Below are 19,222 nucleotides of genomic sequence, written 5' to 3'. Positions count from 1 at the left end.
ATTTCAATGCAAGACACCATTCGCAAGAAAACTGTCACCATTCCCAAGTTATTTAGGTGTATCTATATAAATGGGCCACACAAAAAAAGTTTGCCTCATCACTGAACATAATGTTCTGTGTAAACTGAGGGTCCTGTTCCAATTATTGTTTTGCCCATTCTGCAAATTCAGCGCACATTGTACATTCCCTAGCAGTATGTCTTTGGAATGTGGGAGGAAACCGGAGTACCAGGAGGAAACCCACGCAAACACGGGGAGAACATGCTAACTCCTTGCAGATGTTGTCCTAGGTGGGATTTGAACCCAGGACTCCAGTGTTGCAATGGTATCCACTGAGCCACCGTGCTGCCCAGGTAGATGCAAATATATTCACTTTCACAGTACAACATTGGTTTGTTCAGTATATCAAATAATCCCACTCAGATGTACACTTCAGTCAAACTGTTGAGGGTTAAACGTAAAAGAAATGTTCAAAAAGGAGCTGATATTTAGAGGGTTACCTCGTATGCCTCATAGCGATGGTAGGCTATGCTGTAGATTGTGTCCATGGGAAGTATCCACTCTCCCAGTGTCTTCCATCTCATACGGTTTGATATTTGAAGAGGACTGGAGAATCAGAGTGGTGGAATCGAAGCGCTGTCCCAGCCAGAGACGTGCAGCGTTTCCGGTACTGCTCAGGTGTAGAGTCACCTCAGATCACAACTTCATGAGGGCGGTGCGCATGCATGTAGGACCTGCATGATGTGGGCGGTCACGTGATGCCCATATGACATGAACCAGTACGGAGCGCTGAGAGGACAAAAAGATTCCGTTTTTCGGAAACAGACATTCCTTCATTAGGGATGGTCCTATTCTTAGCATGGCTACTTTAAATACATGTGTTGATACCTCTCAGATATTAACTCATTAATTAATTAGTGAAATGTGAACATACAAGAGAGGTATTAAAACCTGAGAGGTATCAACACATGTATGTGTTGTCCTTGGAGAGATTTGAACTCGGGACGCTAGCCCAAAACTACAGTGCTAACAACTGAGCCACCATGCTGGCCATGTAATGCAATGCAATGTTGTTTGGGTAGCTTAGGCCCTTAGCTCTCAGGGATCATGTGAAACATAGGATTATGAAACAGCAAGATCTGCCCATAATTTCCAATACTGACTATTCAAAATTTTCTATTGAAGTGCATGAGATCTGAACTGCGGCACCTGAGAATGGCCACTACACAGCGTGGTGTTCTAGCTGTGAATATTGTGAGCTTCCAGTGGTCAGGGAATCTGGTAACTGCTGATTGGTGGAGAGCCCATGTATTGGACTTTCAATACATTGGTCCTGGAAAACGCCTTTAATATGTTTCCATTTCCCTCATCATCTGAGAACCTCATCACTACTGAGTATGTCAGTGTGTATTAGGGTAGACTATACTGTACATTACCATCAGGAAAAACAGAGGAACAGCACAATGCAGAGTTTTACGTGGAATGTAGACTTTTTACTAAGAGACACTTTTTTATTATTATTTATTTTTAGAGCACCATTGATTCCATGGTGTTGTATGCAACGGGGGCCAGGGCTGTAGTTGTGGCTAATGGTGACTTCTCTGCCGCACCCTGGCCTCCCGCCACCTAAACATATTGTCTCTTTTGTTGGGCATTTGGTGGTTCACTTACTTGCACATCAGAGTCCACTCTGGTCTGCTGGGGCCTTCTTACTTTAAGTACCACGTAATGACAGTCAGAGTCCGCATCCAATTCCAACAAAACAACTTTACTCAGATCTTTACACAGCTCCAAGCTCGTCCAGTTTAGTCACAGAGACAGCACACAATTCTTCACAGAGTATAACCTTTCCTTTTCCTGTGCTGTCCCTCACTCCTCGAGGAATATCGCAGGGTCGTACCATCGCCTTCGGTACCGCAGCTTCGTGACTGGCCAGACTAACTTGCTTCAGGAGTTCTCCGTCCATTTTGCCCTGGACATTTAGGACAGTTTCCACAAAATTAGCTGCTACCATTTTGATGCTGCCCTGTATTCCTCCACCATCGTGTGACTGTCAGCCCATAGGACCTGGATGGCTGGGCTACCCAGCTTAAACATTGCGGGACACAACTGTCCTGTCCTGGCTCCCAGCCTTCTCTGACTAACTCGAGGAAGCTCTCTCACTTACACGCAGTTGCCCCCTCCTAATTAACTAAATCCTATTGATCTATCTAATTCCTAACTTACTCTATTCTCTTGTGCCCCCTCTAGTGGGCTAATCTGAATCCTATACTTTCCCTACTTTTATACAATACAATAAATAAATATATATATATAGGACCGTATTTAGAGTTTCTGCTGCCCTAGGCACTTTTAGTGCTGCCTGCCTCTTTGGTAAGTGTGACACTATCGGCAGTGACTTTGGCAAAAATCGCTGATGTGAAAGTAGCCTTTTGCAGCAGATTGGGCAGTTTTTCCGCATCTGCCGCGTAACGGATCACTTACGGCAACACTGCGTTCGGCCTCATTTATTTCCTATGGGATTTGTGGACATTTGGGGCACTTGCCGCGATCCGGCAAATGTGGTATCATAACGCCCAACTTTTGAAGGGAAAGAGGGATAAACGCGTGCCGCGGCAAATTTTAGGACATGCCTCTGACCACACCCATTTCACAACTAGTCACACCCATATCCACGCAACAACCACACCCATTTAGTACTGCTGATCATACTGTTTCATAAACAATAATTATAAACAAAAAAAAATATGGCCACACAGTGCTCCATACTGTATAATGACCCCACATGATGCTCAATACTGTATAATGGCCACACATGATGCTCCATACTGTATAATGGCCCCACATGATGCTCCATACTGTATAATGGCCACACATGATGCTCCATACTGTATAATGGCCACACAGTGCTCTATACTGTATAATGGCCCCACATGATGCTCCATACTGAATAATGGCCATACAGTTCTCCATACTGTATAATGGCCACACATGATGCTCCATACTGTATAATGGCCACACATGATGCTCCATACTGTATAATGGCTACACATGATGCTCCATACTGCATAATGACCCCCTCCCTCCCATCTTGTATGCATGGCTCATCTCCCCCTCCCATCTTGTATGCATGGCTCATCTCCCCCCTCCCATCCTGTATGCATGGCTTGGCTCCCCCCTCCCATCCTGTAGGCATGGCTCATCTCCCCCCCTCTCACCCTGTATGCATGGCTCATCTCACCCTCCCTTCCTGTATGCATGGCTCATCTCACCCCCCTCCTGTATGCATGGCTCACCTGCCCCTCCCATCCTGTATGCATGGCTCATCTCCCCCTCCCCCTCCCATCCTGTATGCATGGCTCGGCTCCCCGCTCCCATCTTGCATCTTGCGTGGCTCGGCTCCCCGTCCTCCTTCATCCTCCCCCCGTCTTCCCTGGCTGTCATACTCACCTTTCCCACACCGCGCCGAACATCCCTCCATCTCTGTCCCGGCGCAGCACCTTCTTCTTGTGTGAGCGGTCATGTGGTACCGCTCATTAAGGTCATGAATATGCATCCACCTTAATGAGCGGTACCACGTGACCGCCCACACAAGACGAGCTGCCGGCGCTGAGACCAGGCATTGCTGGAGTAGGGTGAGTATGACGTCTTCAAGCGTGCGGGCGGGCGGCCAGGGGGGCGGTCGGTAGGGAGGTGACCCTGGACTTTAATTTAAAAGAAAAAAAAACTTGCTCAGGTGCCGCCCCCCGCATCGTACCTCCCTAGGCATGTGCCCTCAAGTGCCTAGTGGCAAATACGGCGGCCCTGTACATATATATATATATACAACACATTGCACAGTATAGCAATAATATAATACACATACCACATAACGGACATACACAATACACAATATCAGCAGCATTATAGGACATATTGCAAGTATCAGCTTCTCAGGAATGTAGAAACACAGGCGAGGGGAGTGGGGCACAATCCAGTCCTTGTACACCCCTTACATTGTACACAAGGAGGGGAAACATACAAAACACAAATAGAAATTACAATGAACAGACAATGACAGACTGGGGAGTAGGTCATGCCCTCGCTGGCTTTGGCCACGTTCATACGTTGAGTGTTTGGTCAGTAGTATTTTACCTCAGTATTTGTACGCCAAAACCAGGAGTGGGTGATAAATACAGAATTAGTGACGTGTTTCTACTATACTTTTCCTCTAATTGTTCTGAAGGGGGGTACAGGGCCGTTTGCTGTGGGCCGGAACTGAGTTCTGGTTGCCCTAAAATCCCTCTTCTAAACATGAGTCAGTAATGACTGTGTGGTGCAATGGAGTTGGTGCTTTACTCACTGTTCCTTCAGGAGTACCTTCTATCTCCCCATCCATGGGACCGGGTCTGGCTGTAGATTCAGAGAAGACAGGAGACCCTGAGTCTGGGATAATAGGTTCAATTTTACTGTGCAATTCGGTTACACACGGCTGCAGAATACAGAATAAGATACAGTCACATTTTAGTGATGGTTCCTGGCCTGTCAGTCTTCGTCTCCTAACTGCCCGACTTGTTCCTAGCCCGACTATCCTAGCCAGCTCTGAAGACCCTCCTTCTGACATAATAGCTTCCCTGAAGATCACCATCCTTTCCATTCTCTGTGACTTGGCTGACATCTTCCTCACAGGGGTGACAGGAGTATGACACTCAATATCCATTCCATACCTCAGGCCCAAGACTGTCCCGGCGTGCAGACGAACCTCAGAATGCATCCTCATTAAGCGGGGAAACTTGGCCTGACAGCACCCGTTCCGATCTGCTGCATCTGCCTCTTTTTGCTCCTGCTAACTCTGTCTTGTCCAGCTTTTACTCTCCATTCCACCAGGGCCAGACTGGCCATCGGGCATTTCTAGCAAATGCCAGAAGGGCCGGTGTCAGTAGTGGGCCGCTGCACTCTGTGCCATTGTCAGCAGCGCCAGCGCCGACCTGCCCCCCGCCAGCGCATTCAACTATACCGGCGTCTATATGTATTAGTGATCGTTCTGTCCCATCATAATTCTCAGCTGGTGGAAAGAGGCCGGGAAACAAGTGTTGAACAACTTCAGTATTGTCGCTCAAACTCATTTAGCGGCCTGAGATCAGCGCTTGTAAATACAACCGAAATGCTTTTGTGTGATGTGCAATATGTTAGCATTTGGGGCCCATTATTAACTTTGCCTAGGGCCCCACTTTGCCTAAAAGTGACCCTGCCTACAAGTGTACTAAAATATTATACAGTCACCATGTGACAAGTAAGCCTGTGTAACTTCAAATGCCAGAGCTGAATTTTAGTCCCAGTCGGCCCTGCACTCCACTCTCTCTTTTTGAACTTGCACTTGACTGAGTTCTGGACTCTGACTACCTGACTGACTCAACTGGCTGAACTCCCTAACCCTGAAAAACCTTTTCTTATAAAACTAGTCTAACCCTTCCCAAACTGCGGGCTAATCCCAACTCTATTTACTATCTAATCCCTAATATAGTCCACACTTTGTCCCTATCTACTTGTTCCCCTAGTGGACTGACCTCCAGCATTCCCAGGGATGGCCTTAGGCAAACACCAGTCATAGGAATATAAGATTACTTTTATCACACACATATAAACATGAATACACAAAACTTCAAACAACATCATAACAGCCCCCGTTGCCATGACATCTTCATCCCCCAGCTTTCCCCATACAGTTCCACTGGTTTTTGGCATTTTGGCTTACAAAAACTGAGGTAAAATACTGACCAAATTCACAATGAGTGACCGCGGCCTTACAGTCTACAGGATAACGGGGAAGGAGACAGTATGTTGGAGGTTGCGGCTTCGGTCATGGTGAGGCTGTAAGTTTTCTTGAAGAGGTGGGTTTTTAATTTCTGTCTAAAAAATCAGAATGTGGTGAATAATGGGACGTTTTGGGGCACAGAATTCCAGAGGATGGGGAAACTCTAGATAAGTTTTGGAGGCAATTAGGTGAGGAAAGTACATGAGTGGAGAAAAGAAGGTCTTGAAGTGACCGGAGATGACCTGTGGGAAGATATCAGGAGATTAATTTGGAGATATATGGAGGAGAGGAATTATGGGAAATCTTTTTTAAGAGTCTTTTCACACATCATGTTTTTGCTGTGCTTTTTTCAGTACATTTTACCGTGAAAAATGGAGAATTTCATTTTTTTAGCAAAGTGAACGGGGTTTCTGAAATCTCACGCTGCTCATTTTTTCCTCGCAGATTTGAAGCACTTTAAAAGCTGCAACATGTCACTTCTTTCAGTGTTTTTTTTTATTCATTCTACAGTGAATGGGGAAAAATGTATAAAAACCCAAATCAAAAACGCACTAAAAAATTCTGCAAAAAGCTTGTTTTTTATGCAGTCTTTTTACTGCCGAGAGACACATTTTTGATGCAGAAATCTCACTTTAACCTGTGTGTAATTTTTCCAGCCTTTTTTCACCCAGTTTAAAATGGAGAAATTACGTGATTTTTAATAATTTTACCCCCAAAAATGGCAGACAAATGTGTAAGTATTAAACCAGTAGTACTATGCAAAAGATTGTGACTGCCAGAAATGTCTTACAAATAATGTACAAAAACATATATTAGTGCAAGGAGAAAAAAAAAATCAGCTCTGACTTTTCATCGGTTGCTTGACTTCTCTCCAGAGAATAGATAATTCTATTGCGCTGCGATACCAGACACAGACTGTGGACACCTGTGGTGCTGTTCCCAGAAAAAAAAACAGACCCTAATATCATCCCGCCATTTAATTATGTTATTACACAGCAGTAATAGAATCTGCAGCAGAACACAGAATATTCTCCATCACCACCAGACCCAGTACGGAGCACAATCTAATATTCCAGCCGCAGACGCGCGTTCTCTTCCTATCCATGTCCTGTTCCTAAAAAGCAGGCGACTGTAGGGAGCGGCATCTGTTATATCTGAGAAAGATGGGAATCGTTGTGCAGTGCCGGAGCTATTGCTACCTATGTGCAAGCGCTATTTAAATCCCCATCAGCTATGGCTGCCCGCTGTTGGTATGATGTGCAGGATGTTTCTACGTGTCTTCTGCCTGTGCAGCATTGTGTGCCTGCCGAGAGCAAACTGCTGCTTCTGCTGCCCAGTGATTTAATAGCGCCAGGTGCAGCTGCCAGTGTGCTGTCTGCAGTTATAATTGTCTCTTACTCATGCAAACTATGCCCCCTTATGACCCCTGCAGCCCCTGACTCGTCCCTCACTTGTACAAATCGGTCATTAGTCCATGAGCCGGGCCAGATATCGGTACCACCCGGAGTGACTAATTTTCTTTGGTATTTTTAGGTAGATGCATGTCTGTAGTTTATTTTTTGATATGATAGCCCTTACATATACGTAGCTTATTAACCCCTTCAGCCCTAGGCCTATTTGTACCCAAGTGCCTAAGCCAATCTGACCTGTGCCACTTCATGGGCTAATAACTTTGGAACGCTTTCACCTATCCAAGCCATTCTGAGATTGTTTTCTCGTGACATATTGTACTTCACGTCAGTGCTAAATGGGAGTCAATATATTTTACCTTTCTATATAAAAAAATGCTAAATATTCGGAAATTTTGGAAAAATCGGCAATTTTTTAACTTTGAAATTCTCTGCTTTTTACAAAAATACTGATACCCCCCATAATAGTTATTAATTTACACTCCCCACATGTTTACTTCATATTGGCATCATTTTGAAAATGAAACCTTATTGTTTTACGACGTAATAGGGCTTATAGTTTTATGCGCAATTTTTCACATTTACAGCAAAACCCACTTTTCAAAGGACCAAGTCACTTCTGAAGTCACTTTAAGGGGCTTACATAACAGAAACCACCCATAAATTACCCCATTTTGCAAACTACACCCCTCAAGCTGTTCAAAACTCATTTTTAAAAACTGTTAACCCTTTAGGTGTTCCACAGGAATTTTAGCATGAGCCAAGAACCAAATATGACGATATCGGTACCACCCGGAGTGACTAGATGTAGTATTTGTAACAAAATTTAATCCAAGTTATGTAAATACACACTGAACATGTCATGTGCATATATATATATATATATATATATATATATATATATATATATATATATATATATATGTTACTCCATAATATCTTCAACATCGGACTCTGAATCTGACTGTTGTTCTACTGGCTCGTCTTCAGTACCCTTGTTCTGGCATGTCTGTAATCTGCACATGTCTGTGCACTTCAGGCCATTGCTGAGGCAAGTACACTGAGGAAGTTCACATGACCGCACACACTTGCAGGACAGTAGCTGTATAATAGCTTCTGGTGCTGGTGCCCCTTGCATCCACTTGACAACAAGCTTTCCGTCGTTATCTATCATCCAACCGCAGTCTGTTGGGTTTGCAACCCATGGCTGGCTCTGCAGACTTCTCCTCCAGATCGCAGCCTGGTAGTTTGCACGCAGTGCATGCATGAAAAGGCAGTCCTGGCAAGGAGGGAGTTGACTTGACTCTACCACTCCACGTCTGGCACAGAACAGCTGATAACGGAGCCTGTTTACCTCAGTTGTTTGGGTAGTTGGCAGGTACATGTGGCAGGTGATTTCCTGTAACTTCTCAAAAAGTTCGGTAGACACTTCCCATGAACGACCAACTTCCTGAAAGGCATCCTGGTATGTCTTGTTCATCTTCAACTGCTTGAGTGTCGTCATCTTCCCACGGCCAGCGAATGCACTGACGGTGTCACAGCCTGTAAATGCATGCATACCAATCAATGAATCACATACGCTGCCTCCCAATGTTCGGCTCAGAGTGGTGATATCCAGGAATCTTGTCCGGTTCTGTGTACCGCATTTCTGGAACAGGTGGGATGGGATTTTGTGGCACATGCCCAGACACAGGACCATGACATCAGTATCCTCCGAAGTGATGATGACCGACTTGTAACCAGATTCTGCTGCATGAAGAGCATGGAGAAGGAGGCGTGTGTCTGCTTCTTCTTGATTTGACTTAAGGTCAGCAGCCTCTTCCCACTGTTCTTTGGTGATCTTAAAGCAGAGCTGCTCACATGTGACATACAGCTCCTTCTCCTCAAGCTTCTCCCTGTGGTGTTTCGCCTTCCATTCTTCTACCAGAAACTTTATGAGACTTGCCTTGTTGGAGGAACTACTTAGAAGCTTTTTCCACTGCTGGATGTTGTGCCCATGTTGAATGTTCTTGAAATGGATCCCTGTGCCTTCATATCTGTTGACTCTTTCTGTATCTTTGATGGATGTCTCCTTGTAGACGTCAAAGACAATATCAATGCGCTTGCTCTTAGCACCCTCATGGATAGCGCGACTCATTGCTGTGCCTGCTAGCTGGCCAAATGTTGCATTGTTTCCCTTCAGTTTCTGAACCAGGCTCATCCCATCAATGATGGTTGCAGAGGGCTCGGGGATCACTTCTGCAGGACGAGCATTCCTCTCCAACTCCCTTGCGAGGGCAGCCTTGTTGGTCTTGCGGATAGACCCATCACCATTGGCAAGTGCCCATGGCAATGGACCCAGGGGATGAGTCAAGACATCACTCATTTGTAGCTTTCTGTTCTCAGCTACAAGTATCATCTGGCCAAATAGGTTTCTGTCAGCCTTCAAAATTACCTCCTTGCCAAGACCTTGTCTGCGTGTCTTCATTTGGATGTTAGAGAACGTTTTAAGTTTGTTCTTCGTCATCTTGTCATGAAACAATGTAGTTGGCTTATCGGTACCCAAACGCTCATCCTTGAATGTTTGATATGCATCCTCTCCTATACTGTATGCCCCTTGAAGGTCTTTGGCTACATCTGGTGGTGCTACAGTCGCTGTTGACAAACTGATAAGTTCACCATTATGCTCTTTGTTGAAGGGGTTCACCCAACCTGTCTCCAGCAGTTGAACGAAAGATTGGACATCGGCTTCATCTCTTCTAATCCTAGACACCTGTAGGTCTGAATGGCTGAAGTCAGTATATTGTTGGCCTACCAGGGCCCTCAGCTGCCTCAAGTACATACTGCGGTACTCTGATGTCAGGTAGAACCTGGAAACAGCTCCAACTTTGAGGCTGAAGCCTTTTGTGCCCCCTGGTGTCTGGGTGTCTTTGTTGATTGTCTCTTCAATGGTCTGGTCCACAGGAATTCGTCCAAAAGGATTCTTGCTACCGATCTGGACCGAAAAGCCACCTTGCATGAAGTATTCATGGACCTCTGGGTGTTCTATGGGCAGCCGAGACATTGTGGCATAGTAATAGGTTAGGTATCGGGCATAGTTGACCTTGTCATAGGCAAAACACCATGGTATCATCTGGGAGGTGTCAGCCTCTACAGAGGGAGATAGGAGCTCTGCAGAGAAGACCGGAGAGTCCTGTTCAGCACAGAACGTGTATGTGTCAGTGTGTGTGCGTGTGTTGGGGCACCTCAGGGTGTCTTCAAATGTGACATAGCCCCCTAGATTTCTTCCAGTAAAATTTGCACTCCAAAAGTCATTTGGCGCTCCTTCCCTTCCGAGGCCTGCCGTTCCCCAATACTGCAGTGTACGACAACATATCGGGTGTTGTTGTGTTCGGGAGAGATTGGTGAACAAATAGTGGGGTGCATTTTTTGCTGGTACACCTCTTAAAAATAAAAAAATGAGCCTAAAATGACACCTTCATGTAAAAAATGCACTTTTTCCATTTTCTCAACCAAGTGTTTCCAACTACTGTGAAACACTGGTTGGGTCAAAGTGGTCACTATACCCCCTAAAAGATTCCTTGGGGGTGTAGTTTCCAAAATAGGGTCACTTTTTGGGGTTTCCACTGTGGGGGTACCTCAGGCAGCCTTCAAATGTGACATGGCCCCCTAGATTTCTTCCAGTGAATCCGCCACCCAAAAACCACATAGCGCTCCTTCCGTGTTGAGCTGTGCTGTGTGCCCATACTTTAGTTTACGAGTACATGTGGGGTGTTTCTATAAACTGCAGAATTAGGGTAACCAAGTTTGGGTTTGCCGTTAACCCTTGCTAGGTTGCAGGTAAAATTGGATTACAATGTAATATCTGGAAAAAAAATGAAATTTTGAAATTTCGCCTTCATTCTGCTAAAATTCCTGTGGAACACCTAAAGGGTTAACAGTTTTTAAAAATGAGTTTTGAACAGCTTGAGGGGTGTAGTTTGCAAAATGGGGTAATTTATGGGTGGTTTCTGTTATGTAAGCCCCTTAAAGTGACTTCAGAAGTGACTTGGTCCTTTGAAAAGTGGGTTTTGCTGTAAATGTGAAAAATTGCGCATAAAACTATAAGCCCTATTACGTCGTAAAACAATAAGGTTTCATTTTCAAAATGATGCCAATATGAAGTAAACATGTGGGGAGTGTAAATTAATAACTATTATGGGGGGTATCAGTATTTTTGTAAAAAGCAGAGAATTTCAAAGTTAAAAAATTGCCGATTTTTCCAAAATTTCCGAATATTTAGCATTTTTTTATATAGAAAGGTAAAATATATTGACTCCCATTTAGCACTGACGTGAAGTACAATATGTCACGAGAAAACAATCTCAGAATGGCTTGGATAGGTGAAAGCGTTCCAAAGTTATTAGCCCATGAAGTGGCACAGGTCAGATTGGCTTAGGCACTTGGGTACAAATAGGCCTAGGGCTGAAGGGGTTAATAAGCTACGTATATGTAAGGGCTATCATATCAAAAAATAAACTACAGACATGCATCTACCTAAAAATACCAAAGAGAATTAGTCACTCCGCTTGGTACCGATATCGTCAAATTTGGTTCTTGGCTCATGGACTACATTGCATAAAAAGGTCACTTCAAGTCTCGCTATGTAAAATGATCCAGTATGAAGGAGCATAAGAAGTGGGATGTAAAGAAATGCTGCGGGGCAGATTTATCAATCCTGTCTCTTACAATGCAAATGTAGAGCAGACTGTCAGAAAGTACCTCTGATTTAGAACTGACTGGTCTACGTTTACACCATCTTTTAGGGCTTGTTCACATGACGCATTTTTGACACATTTTTTTCTGCGCGCGTTTGCAGAGTTTTCCCATGCCAGCCCAAAGAATGACATTTCTGAAAATTGGCGCACATGCTAATTTTATTTATTTTATTTTTTTTTACCTTGTGGATTTGAAACATCCAAGTGTTTTTGTGTTTTTTTTTATTTTTAGATCTGCAGCATGTCAATTCTTACAGCATTTTTGCACCACTTTTCATCCAGTCAAATTAATGAGGAAAAAACACAAGTAAAAGCAAATAAAAAATGAGTGTTACTTTACACATTTTTTTTTTGCCAACACTCCTGTTTTTAATGCTGAATAGTGATGAGCGAACGTGCTGGGATAAGGTGTTATCTGAGCATGCGCGGGTGCTAACCGAGTGACTTCGGTGTGCTCAAATAATATGTTCAAGTCCCTGTGCCTGCAAGTCTCACGACTGTTCAATAGGCACGCACATGGAGGGATTTCCTAACAAACAGTCATGCAGCCAAGGACTCATATTTTTCAAGCACACCGAAGATACTTGGTTAGCACTCGAGCATGCTCAGATAACACCTCGTCCGAGCTCGTTCGCTCAATGCAAATGCTGAAAAATCTGCTGCAAATACTTTACCTGTCCACATAGCCTTAGACGTCTTACTTTGTGCCAGAATTCTGCTGCCTTGTATCATACACGTCTAGTGCAACATTGTATAATAAGCATATAATGAAAGGTTGTATAATAGAACACTATGTATAATACACATCTAATAAAACATCATATATATCAAGTACAACATTGTATAATAAGCATATAACAAAACACTGTACAGGGCGCCCCTAAAGTCTGGACACAGGAATTCTCATTAACTATAATTTGAATTCATTTAATTAACTATAGTGGAATTTTGCAAAGAGCATCAGCCATTGCATTGCAAATGTTGGAAACCACAATGAAGAAGTTATTTAATATCCCAATGGAATAAAATGTTATTAATAAATGTCATTTATTGAAAATATGTATTTTTTTTACTATGTCCTATGTGTTCAGACTTTAGGGACACCCTGTAAAAGAAAGCACTGTATATATAATAGACATCTAATAAAACATTGTATCATACACATCTAATAAAACATTGACACATTTAGTGCAACATTGTATAATAAACACTGTGTGTAATATACATCTAATAGTAAACAGTAAACTAAATAATGAAGTAAAGAGCTGCAGATGGATGTAATATATACACAAGAGCTAGTTTCTCAGTGATGAAATGGTTAACACATCCAGGCTGTAAAGAATCCCTCTTGCATAGAGGGAGCAGGGGGTGCAGTCCTATGAGGCTGTGCAGCAGCTCTTCCCTCTGCACCCCAGTATCCCATGGAGAGTCCTCACCATCTGGCTGCAGAGCCAGGACTCCCCTCCCAGCTGAGCAGCAGCCATCCCACTGTCACTAGTGCCCTCCCCTCTCAGTGACACTCACTTTAAATCCCCTCTCAGCCTCTCCTAGTAGTAGAACTTGGAAACATGAATTACGGAGCAGCCACCAGCAGCAGCAGAAGAAGAAGGGTCCTCACCACCACCAGTGCTGTGTAGCTGCAGCAGCCCTTGGCATCAGCTCCTGCACATTGCAGCAGACTGTCCTGCATACTCACTGTGGGGTCCTCCTGGAGGAATGTCTCTGGACCCATGAGGAGCACCACAGCTTGTCCATGGAAGGTGGCCTCCCTAGTGTGATGACCACCTCCAGCTGATCGCACCTGGACATACAGTTGTGTCACCTTTTTTTTCCTCTTGGGGATTACTGACTTTATTAACCATGAATATCTCACTACAGAATGGCTCAGACTTTAATTCCACAAATGGCACTGACATCGCCATTAACCCCTTCCTGCAGCCACCATGGCAGATCGCCCTCTGGGCTGTCGCCTATTCCATCATCGTGATTATCTCTGTAGTTGGAAATATCATCGTCATGTGGATCATCTTAGCCCACAAGAGGATGAGGACCGTCACCAACTATTTCTTGGTAAACTTGGCATTCGCTGAAGCTTCTATGTCAGCCTTCAACACTGTGGTGAACTTCACCTACGCCGTCCACAACCACTGGTACTATGGACTCATCTACTGCAAATTCCACAACTTCTTCCCCATCTCTGCGGTGTTCACCAGCATCTACTCCATGACGGCGATCGCCCTGGACAGGTGAGACCTCTGCCGGGTGGGAGCTTACCTGGGACTGCCAAGGACGATGTGCAGAAAGTAGGGATGGGGCGAGATCAGCAGGAGATCTGATGTGGAAGCAGAGGAATAGTCCAGTGCAAATAATAAGAGATGAAATCTCCTTCACTGTTATATATGTGTGTGTCTTTGCATGTGTGTCCATATATATGTGCACATGTCTGTGTGTGTATGTGTATATATATATATATATATATATATATATATATATATATATATATATATGTATGTGTGTGTTCATATAATATACATGTGTGTGTGTATATATACTGTATATACATATATATACTGAATGTGTGTGCATATATTATATACTTTCTGTATGTGTGTGCATATATGTATATATCTATATATGAGTGTGCATTTGTGTGTGTTTGTATATGTGTATATGGTATATATGTGTGCATGTGTATATATTTAAGTGTGTATGTTTGTGATTGCGTATGTATATACATTATATATATATACTGAATGTGTGTGCATATATTATATAGATTTTGTATGTGTGTGTGTGTCTATATATGTGTGTGTGCATTTGTTTTTGTATATACACATATATGTACACACATGCACATAGTCTATTTTTTACTCTTCGGGGCTGGATTATTTGGACTTGCTAATAAATGACTGGGTTAAGATAGTGGATAAAGTTTACCTGCAGCCATACTATATAACACCATAGATAATGCACTTTGATGCTTTCCCAAGGAATTATTTCTAGTGACGTGGTCCCTCTGCTATCGGATAGAAGCAGCCATGCAACATTCCTCCATATTTCTATGTCTAGAAGTTTTGTGACACTGTGACATCCATTATATGCCATCTGAGCGCACTGCATCTGCCAGTCGGCGGGCACAACACTTGGCATAGATTGTTTGGAGATTCTTGAGGAGAGCATGTAAGGGAATGGAGCACAGACAGACATATGCCTTTTCCAGACTAGGAGGATTCGGGGTCTGGGGGTTTAGATCAGGTAACAAGCTGTCAGTCTGGGGCTCCAGCTGTTCCCAGGCATTAAACATGTGCATCATGATATCTGTAGGTGTCATACGAGTCCTATAGCTTGTTAGAAATAAAATATGTGACAGGAGGCAAAGTGTGTACAGAAGATTTGCTGCAGCTAAGGAGGTTTCTACCTAAATGAAGCAGAGCTGAGTCTGTTAATATTGTTAAGCTGAGCTTGTTTTTGGCTTAGCACAGTGTGTCATCTGTGGTTTTACATAGGACTGCATGTAAATGTGTTGAGATATCGTAATGGTACAAAAGTATCGGCAAATGACAAGCTCAGCACTGCTATATCTGCCCTGAGAGTCGTGGATGTTGTGACCCGAGACATGTACATCACACGTGACAGTTCTGTGCTGCTGTACATTTTTGGCACTTTTATCAATTAATGAAAATGTTTCCCTTCTCTAGGCCGTCTGATGACAGTTTTTACAAGATTCCCATAGTAAAGACATTATATTGATATTACAGGTGACGTGTACCTGGGCGCAATAAGAAACCGATATCCCAAAGCATGAGTGCACTGTCAGTGTAAGGGAATGTTCACAAACGGAGGAGATCTTGTACATTTTCCATCGGCAGGCAGAAAATCCATGGGGTATTAGGGTCTGTTCACACGGTGGATCCGCTTCAAAATCCAAATTGAGAAACTCCATGTGAACACATCCTCGCAGTGCCAGTAAGGTGGGTGAGAGAGCACCAAATCTCATCTACTAGATATGGGAAAACAAATTGCAGGAGAAATGAACTTGGGTTTTGCAGATTTTAATAGCTGAAATTCTCACTAAAACATTCAACTCTTTGCAGTTCATTTTGCTGCGGATTTGTCGCAGATCCTCAGCTGGACGTGCGCCATGTGGTGAATTTCACATTACTGCCAACGGAAGGCAGATGCTGTTTACAGAGCCTGTATTCTGTGAATGGAGAGGAAACAGGCTGTTGTAGACGTCTCCTGCACGTAGTGACGGCACCTCTGCTCTTTCCATTCACAACATACAGTAGATGCCATAATCCAACATCACCATGAAATTCCATTTTCGCTCTCTATACCCAGAGCAAAGGACCCGATTGCTGCCATTGCTCGGTGCCTAAATAACCTGACTATGACCAGTTTCACATGTCCGAGTTTTACGGACCGGGATTTCGGGACTGGCTGCACATCTCCTCATCCGAACTCAACAGGCTCATGAGGACACGTGAAGCCAGCCTTAGACATGGAGACATGTTGGCATTGAAGCTTCATACACTTACAATTATCCCAGCAGCACACATCAGATCTGTGAGCTGCCACCTCAGAACTTCACTAATGTGGGCTTCATGCTGAGGCTGTGAGACGTATACTGCAGAAATCCATCCTGTTTCCGCAAGAGTCGCAGTCGGTGAGTGTCACCACCAGCGACCGGAGAACTTGTTAGCTGAGTGTTGTCCACCTACAAAAACCATTAATCTAGTCGTACTGCACCTGCAGAAACTGCACTAATATATTAGTCAATTGCATAAATAGTAATTCTCTATGGGGTGGAGTGTTCCAATCTCAGACATTTATGGGAGATAAGGTCCATGAGGACTGGGCTCCAGCACCAATGAAAAAATGGTAAAACATAACTTTTACTGGGGAGGAAGAGTCCATGAGGACTGGGCTACAGCACCAATGGGAAAATGTTAAAGGGAAACATTCTTAATCTGCATATAAGGGGTTAATCTTCAGGTTAGTAGCGTTCTGCACCTTCACATCACCTACAGTTTATTCCTCTCGGTAATGTTCAGGTTTCAGTCATGGAGGTAGCGGCTGTGATCTCTCCCCCACACTGACTGATAGCAGGCTCTAATGCTGAGCTGCTGCCAGTCAGTGCCAGGGGCCAAGGCTACAGCCACCGCTCTCTATAGAGAGAGCGGTGGCGGTGACTGAACCCACCCTGGCACCACCTCTATGACTGAAAGCCGAGGGCTACCGGGAGGAATAAAGTTCATTTCCTCCAGGCAGCGGGGCTCTAAGTGCCGCCCCAGGCAGGTTCAGAACGCTATTAACCTACAGATTAATTCCATATCTTGCAGGTCAATAACATTTTTTCACGTGACCGGTTCCCTGTAAAACATAACTTTTGATGTGCAATTAAAAATATAGTAAGAAAAGGCATTAAAGATAAAAAAGGATTCACAAGTTTCAAGTTAGCAAACCTTATTCATGTGAATTAGGGTTGCTAACCCGAAGCGTGTCAGTTTATGGATGGATCCTTCATCTGACCTGGATACAGCCGGATGTGTTTCTACACTCTCGGCACCTCACCCTGACTACACAAGGTCTACCAGGGTTCCTATGAGAATGCAAGTGGTTTTCTCGCTGAATTGTTCTCAGGGGAAAGTGAGCTGATTACCATTTTTTCTCCTTCTAAGACATTTATGCCAAATCTCTAGGGTTTCTGATAGACGTGTGTTCCAACTGTACTTGTCTGGCATCACCTTGAATGTAGAGGTGTTCGCTTATTTTATATTCTCATAGAACTGAATGTAGAGAGCTGCACATTCGTGGTCATCTCTCCATTTTACATTAGTGTAAGATGTTCCCCGTTATGGGTCCTAAGGATGAAACCGGCATCTATCCTACATTCATGACGCATTCTGTGGACTATGTATTAATGTGTCTATATAATCAAAATAATTGATTTTTAGGATAATACAATTTATTGAGTTTCATAAAACATTAGTCAGGTTAACCTACAGCATGGATACACTGGTTTCCTTAAAGAGGTGCTGCTCCTAAGCTCTTCTTTTCTACACATTCACTGCTTATGTCCATATGTCAACATTTCATGGCATCTATGAAACCCTCTTATAGTATAGGATGAAATACTGAGGACATCCACAAACTCTAAATAACCCCTATATCCTACAGAAAGTACAACATTGGATCGCACTCGGACCAATTTTATTCTATGGGGCCATGCACATGTCCGATTTTTTTCCTCGGACTGAGTCAGTCCAAGGAAAAAATTGCAACATGCCTGAGTTTGATCTGATATTCAGGTCGCACTCGGCCATGCAAGTCAGTGAGTCCGTGGAAAACATTAGTCCACACTCGGATGACATTTACTCGGATACGATTTACACGGACTAAGAGAATGGAGAAGATGGAGAAATCTTTTCTTGATCTTCTCATCTGAGAGAATCAGATCACACTATTCTCACACTCTGATCGATGTAGAAAATTCAGAGAAGCCGAGACGCCAAAATTGCAGGTTCTTGATAAAAAAAACTTGAACTTTATTCCTTATTAGTTAAAACAGGAAGACAAAGCAGGCAACATTTTGGCCATAATTGGCCATTCTGAAGCCTAAAACTATACAGCTCTTTTTAGGATTGAGAAAGGACAATTATGGCCGAAACATAATCTGCTTTGTCTTCCTGTTTTAACTAATATGGAATAAAGTTCAGGGTTTTTTTATTAAGAATCTGCGTTTTTGGTGCCTCAGCTTCTCTGAATTTTCTGTGTTGTTTTTGGCCCGGGTGGGAGGCCCTGCTGAGCTAAGCACAAATTTGGTCAATGGTGCATATTAATCTACTATTGGACTGAGCACACTCTGATCAAACTCTAATCAGTCCGAACTGAGTGTAATTAGCATAATCGGACCAATTCTTTCAGATGAGAGAATACACAGTCGTCTGCACCTGCTCTTATCATTTATTTGGTGGTAAGCGTGACCAAGTATCAGGACTCCGTGACCATTTTAGAATTCAGAGTTGGCATTGTTACGATCAGACATAGCAATGGTGTAATTTCATAACTTTAGTTAGGGTCATTCCATGTTAAAAAATGATTTTAAGAAGTGATTTGTCTAAAATATATCTAAAATGATTTGATTTTGAATAGACCTATGTGTATATCTAGTCTTCACCTTCTAGGGAAGGTTCTTTCTGCAATCTAGGGGTGGTTACATACTGTAAAATAGACATTTTATGGCACATCTAGCCCATCTCCAGCCTGTTTGGTGAGTTATG

General features: G+C 43.5%; 1 protein-coding gene across 2 annotated transcripts in view; it reads left to right on the top strand.

The window, feature by feature from the left end:
* The first annotated feature begins 13,322 nt into the window (after positions 1–13,322).
* Positions 13,323–19,222, top strand: part of LOC143775228 (substance-P receptor) — a 322,920-nt gene continuing 317,020 nt past the window's right edge. Inside the window, exon 1 of one of the 2 annotated variants that reach the window (XM_077263108.1) lies at positions 13,323–14,185. In XM_077263108.1, the coding sequence (XP_077119223.1) occupies positions 13,800–14,185 (386 nt within the window). In that variant the 5' untranslated portion in view covers positions 13,323–13,799. The remainder of the gene's footprint in view (positions 14,186–19,222) is intronic. The other variant, XM_077263107.1, reaches the window with a different exon arrangement.

Source organism: Ranitomeya variabilis, chromosome 5, assembly GCF_051348905.1.
Source record: "Ranitomeya variabilis isolate aRanVar5 chromosome 5, aRanVar5.hap1, whole genome shotgun sequence".
In the NCBI taxonomy this organism is placed as follows: Eukaryota; Metazoa; Chordata; class Amphibia; order Anura; family Dendrobatidae; genus Ranitomeya; species Ranitomeya variabilis.
Note: the sequence above shows the minus strand (reverse complement) of the source record. Positions and strands in the feature narration are given on the sequence as shown.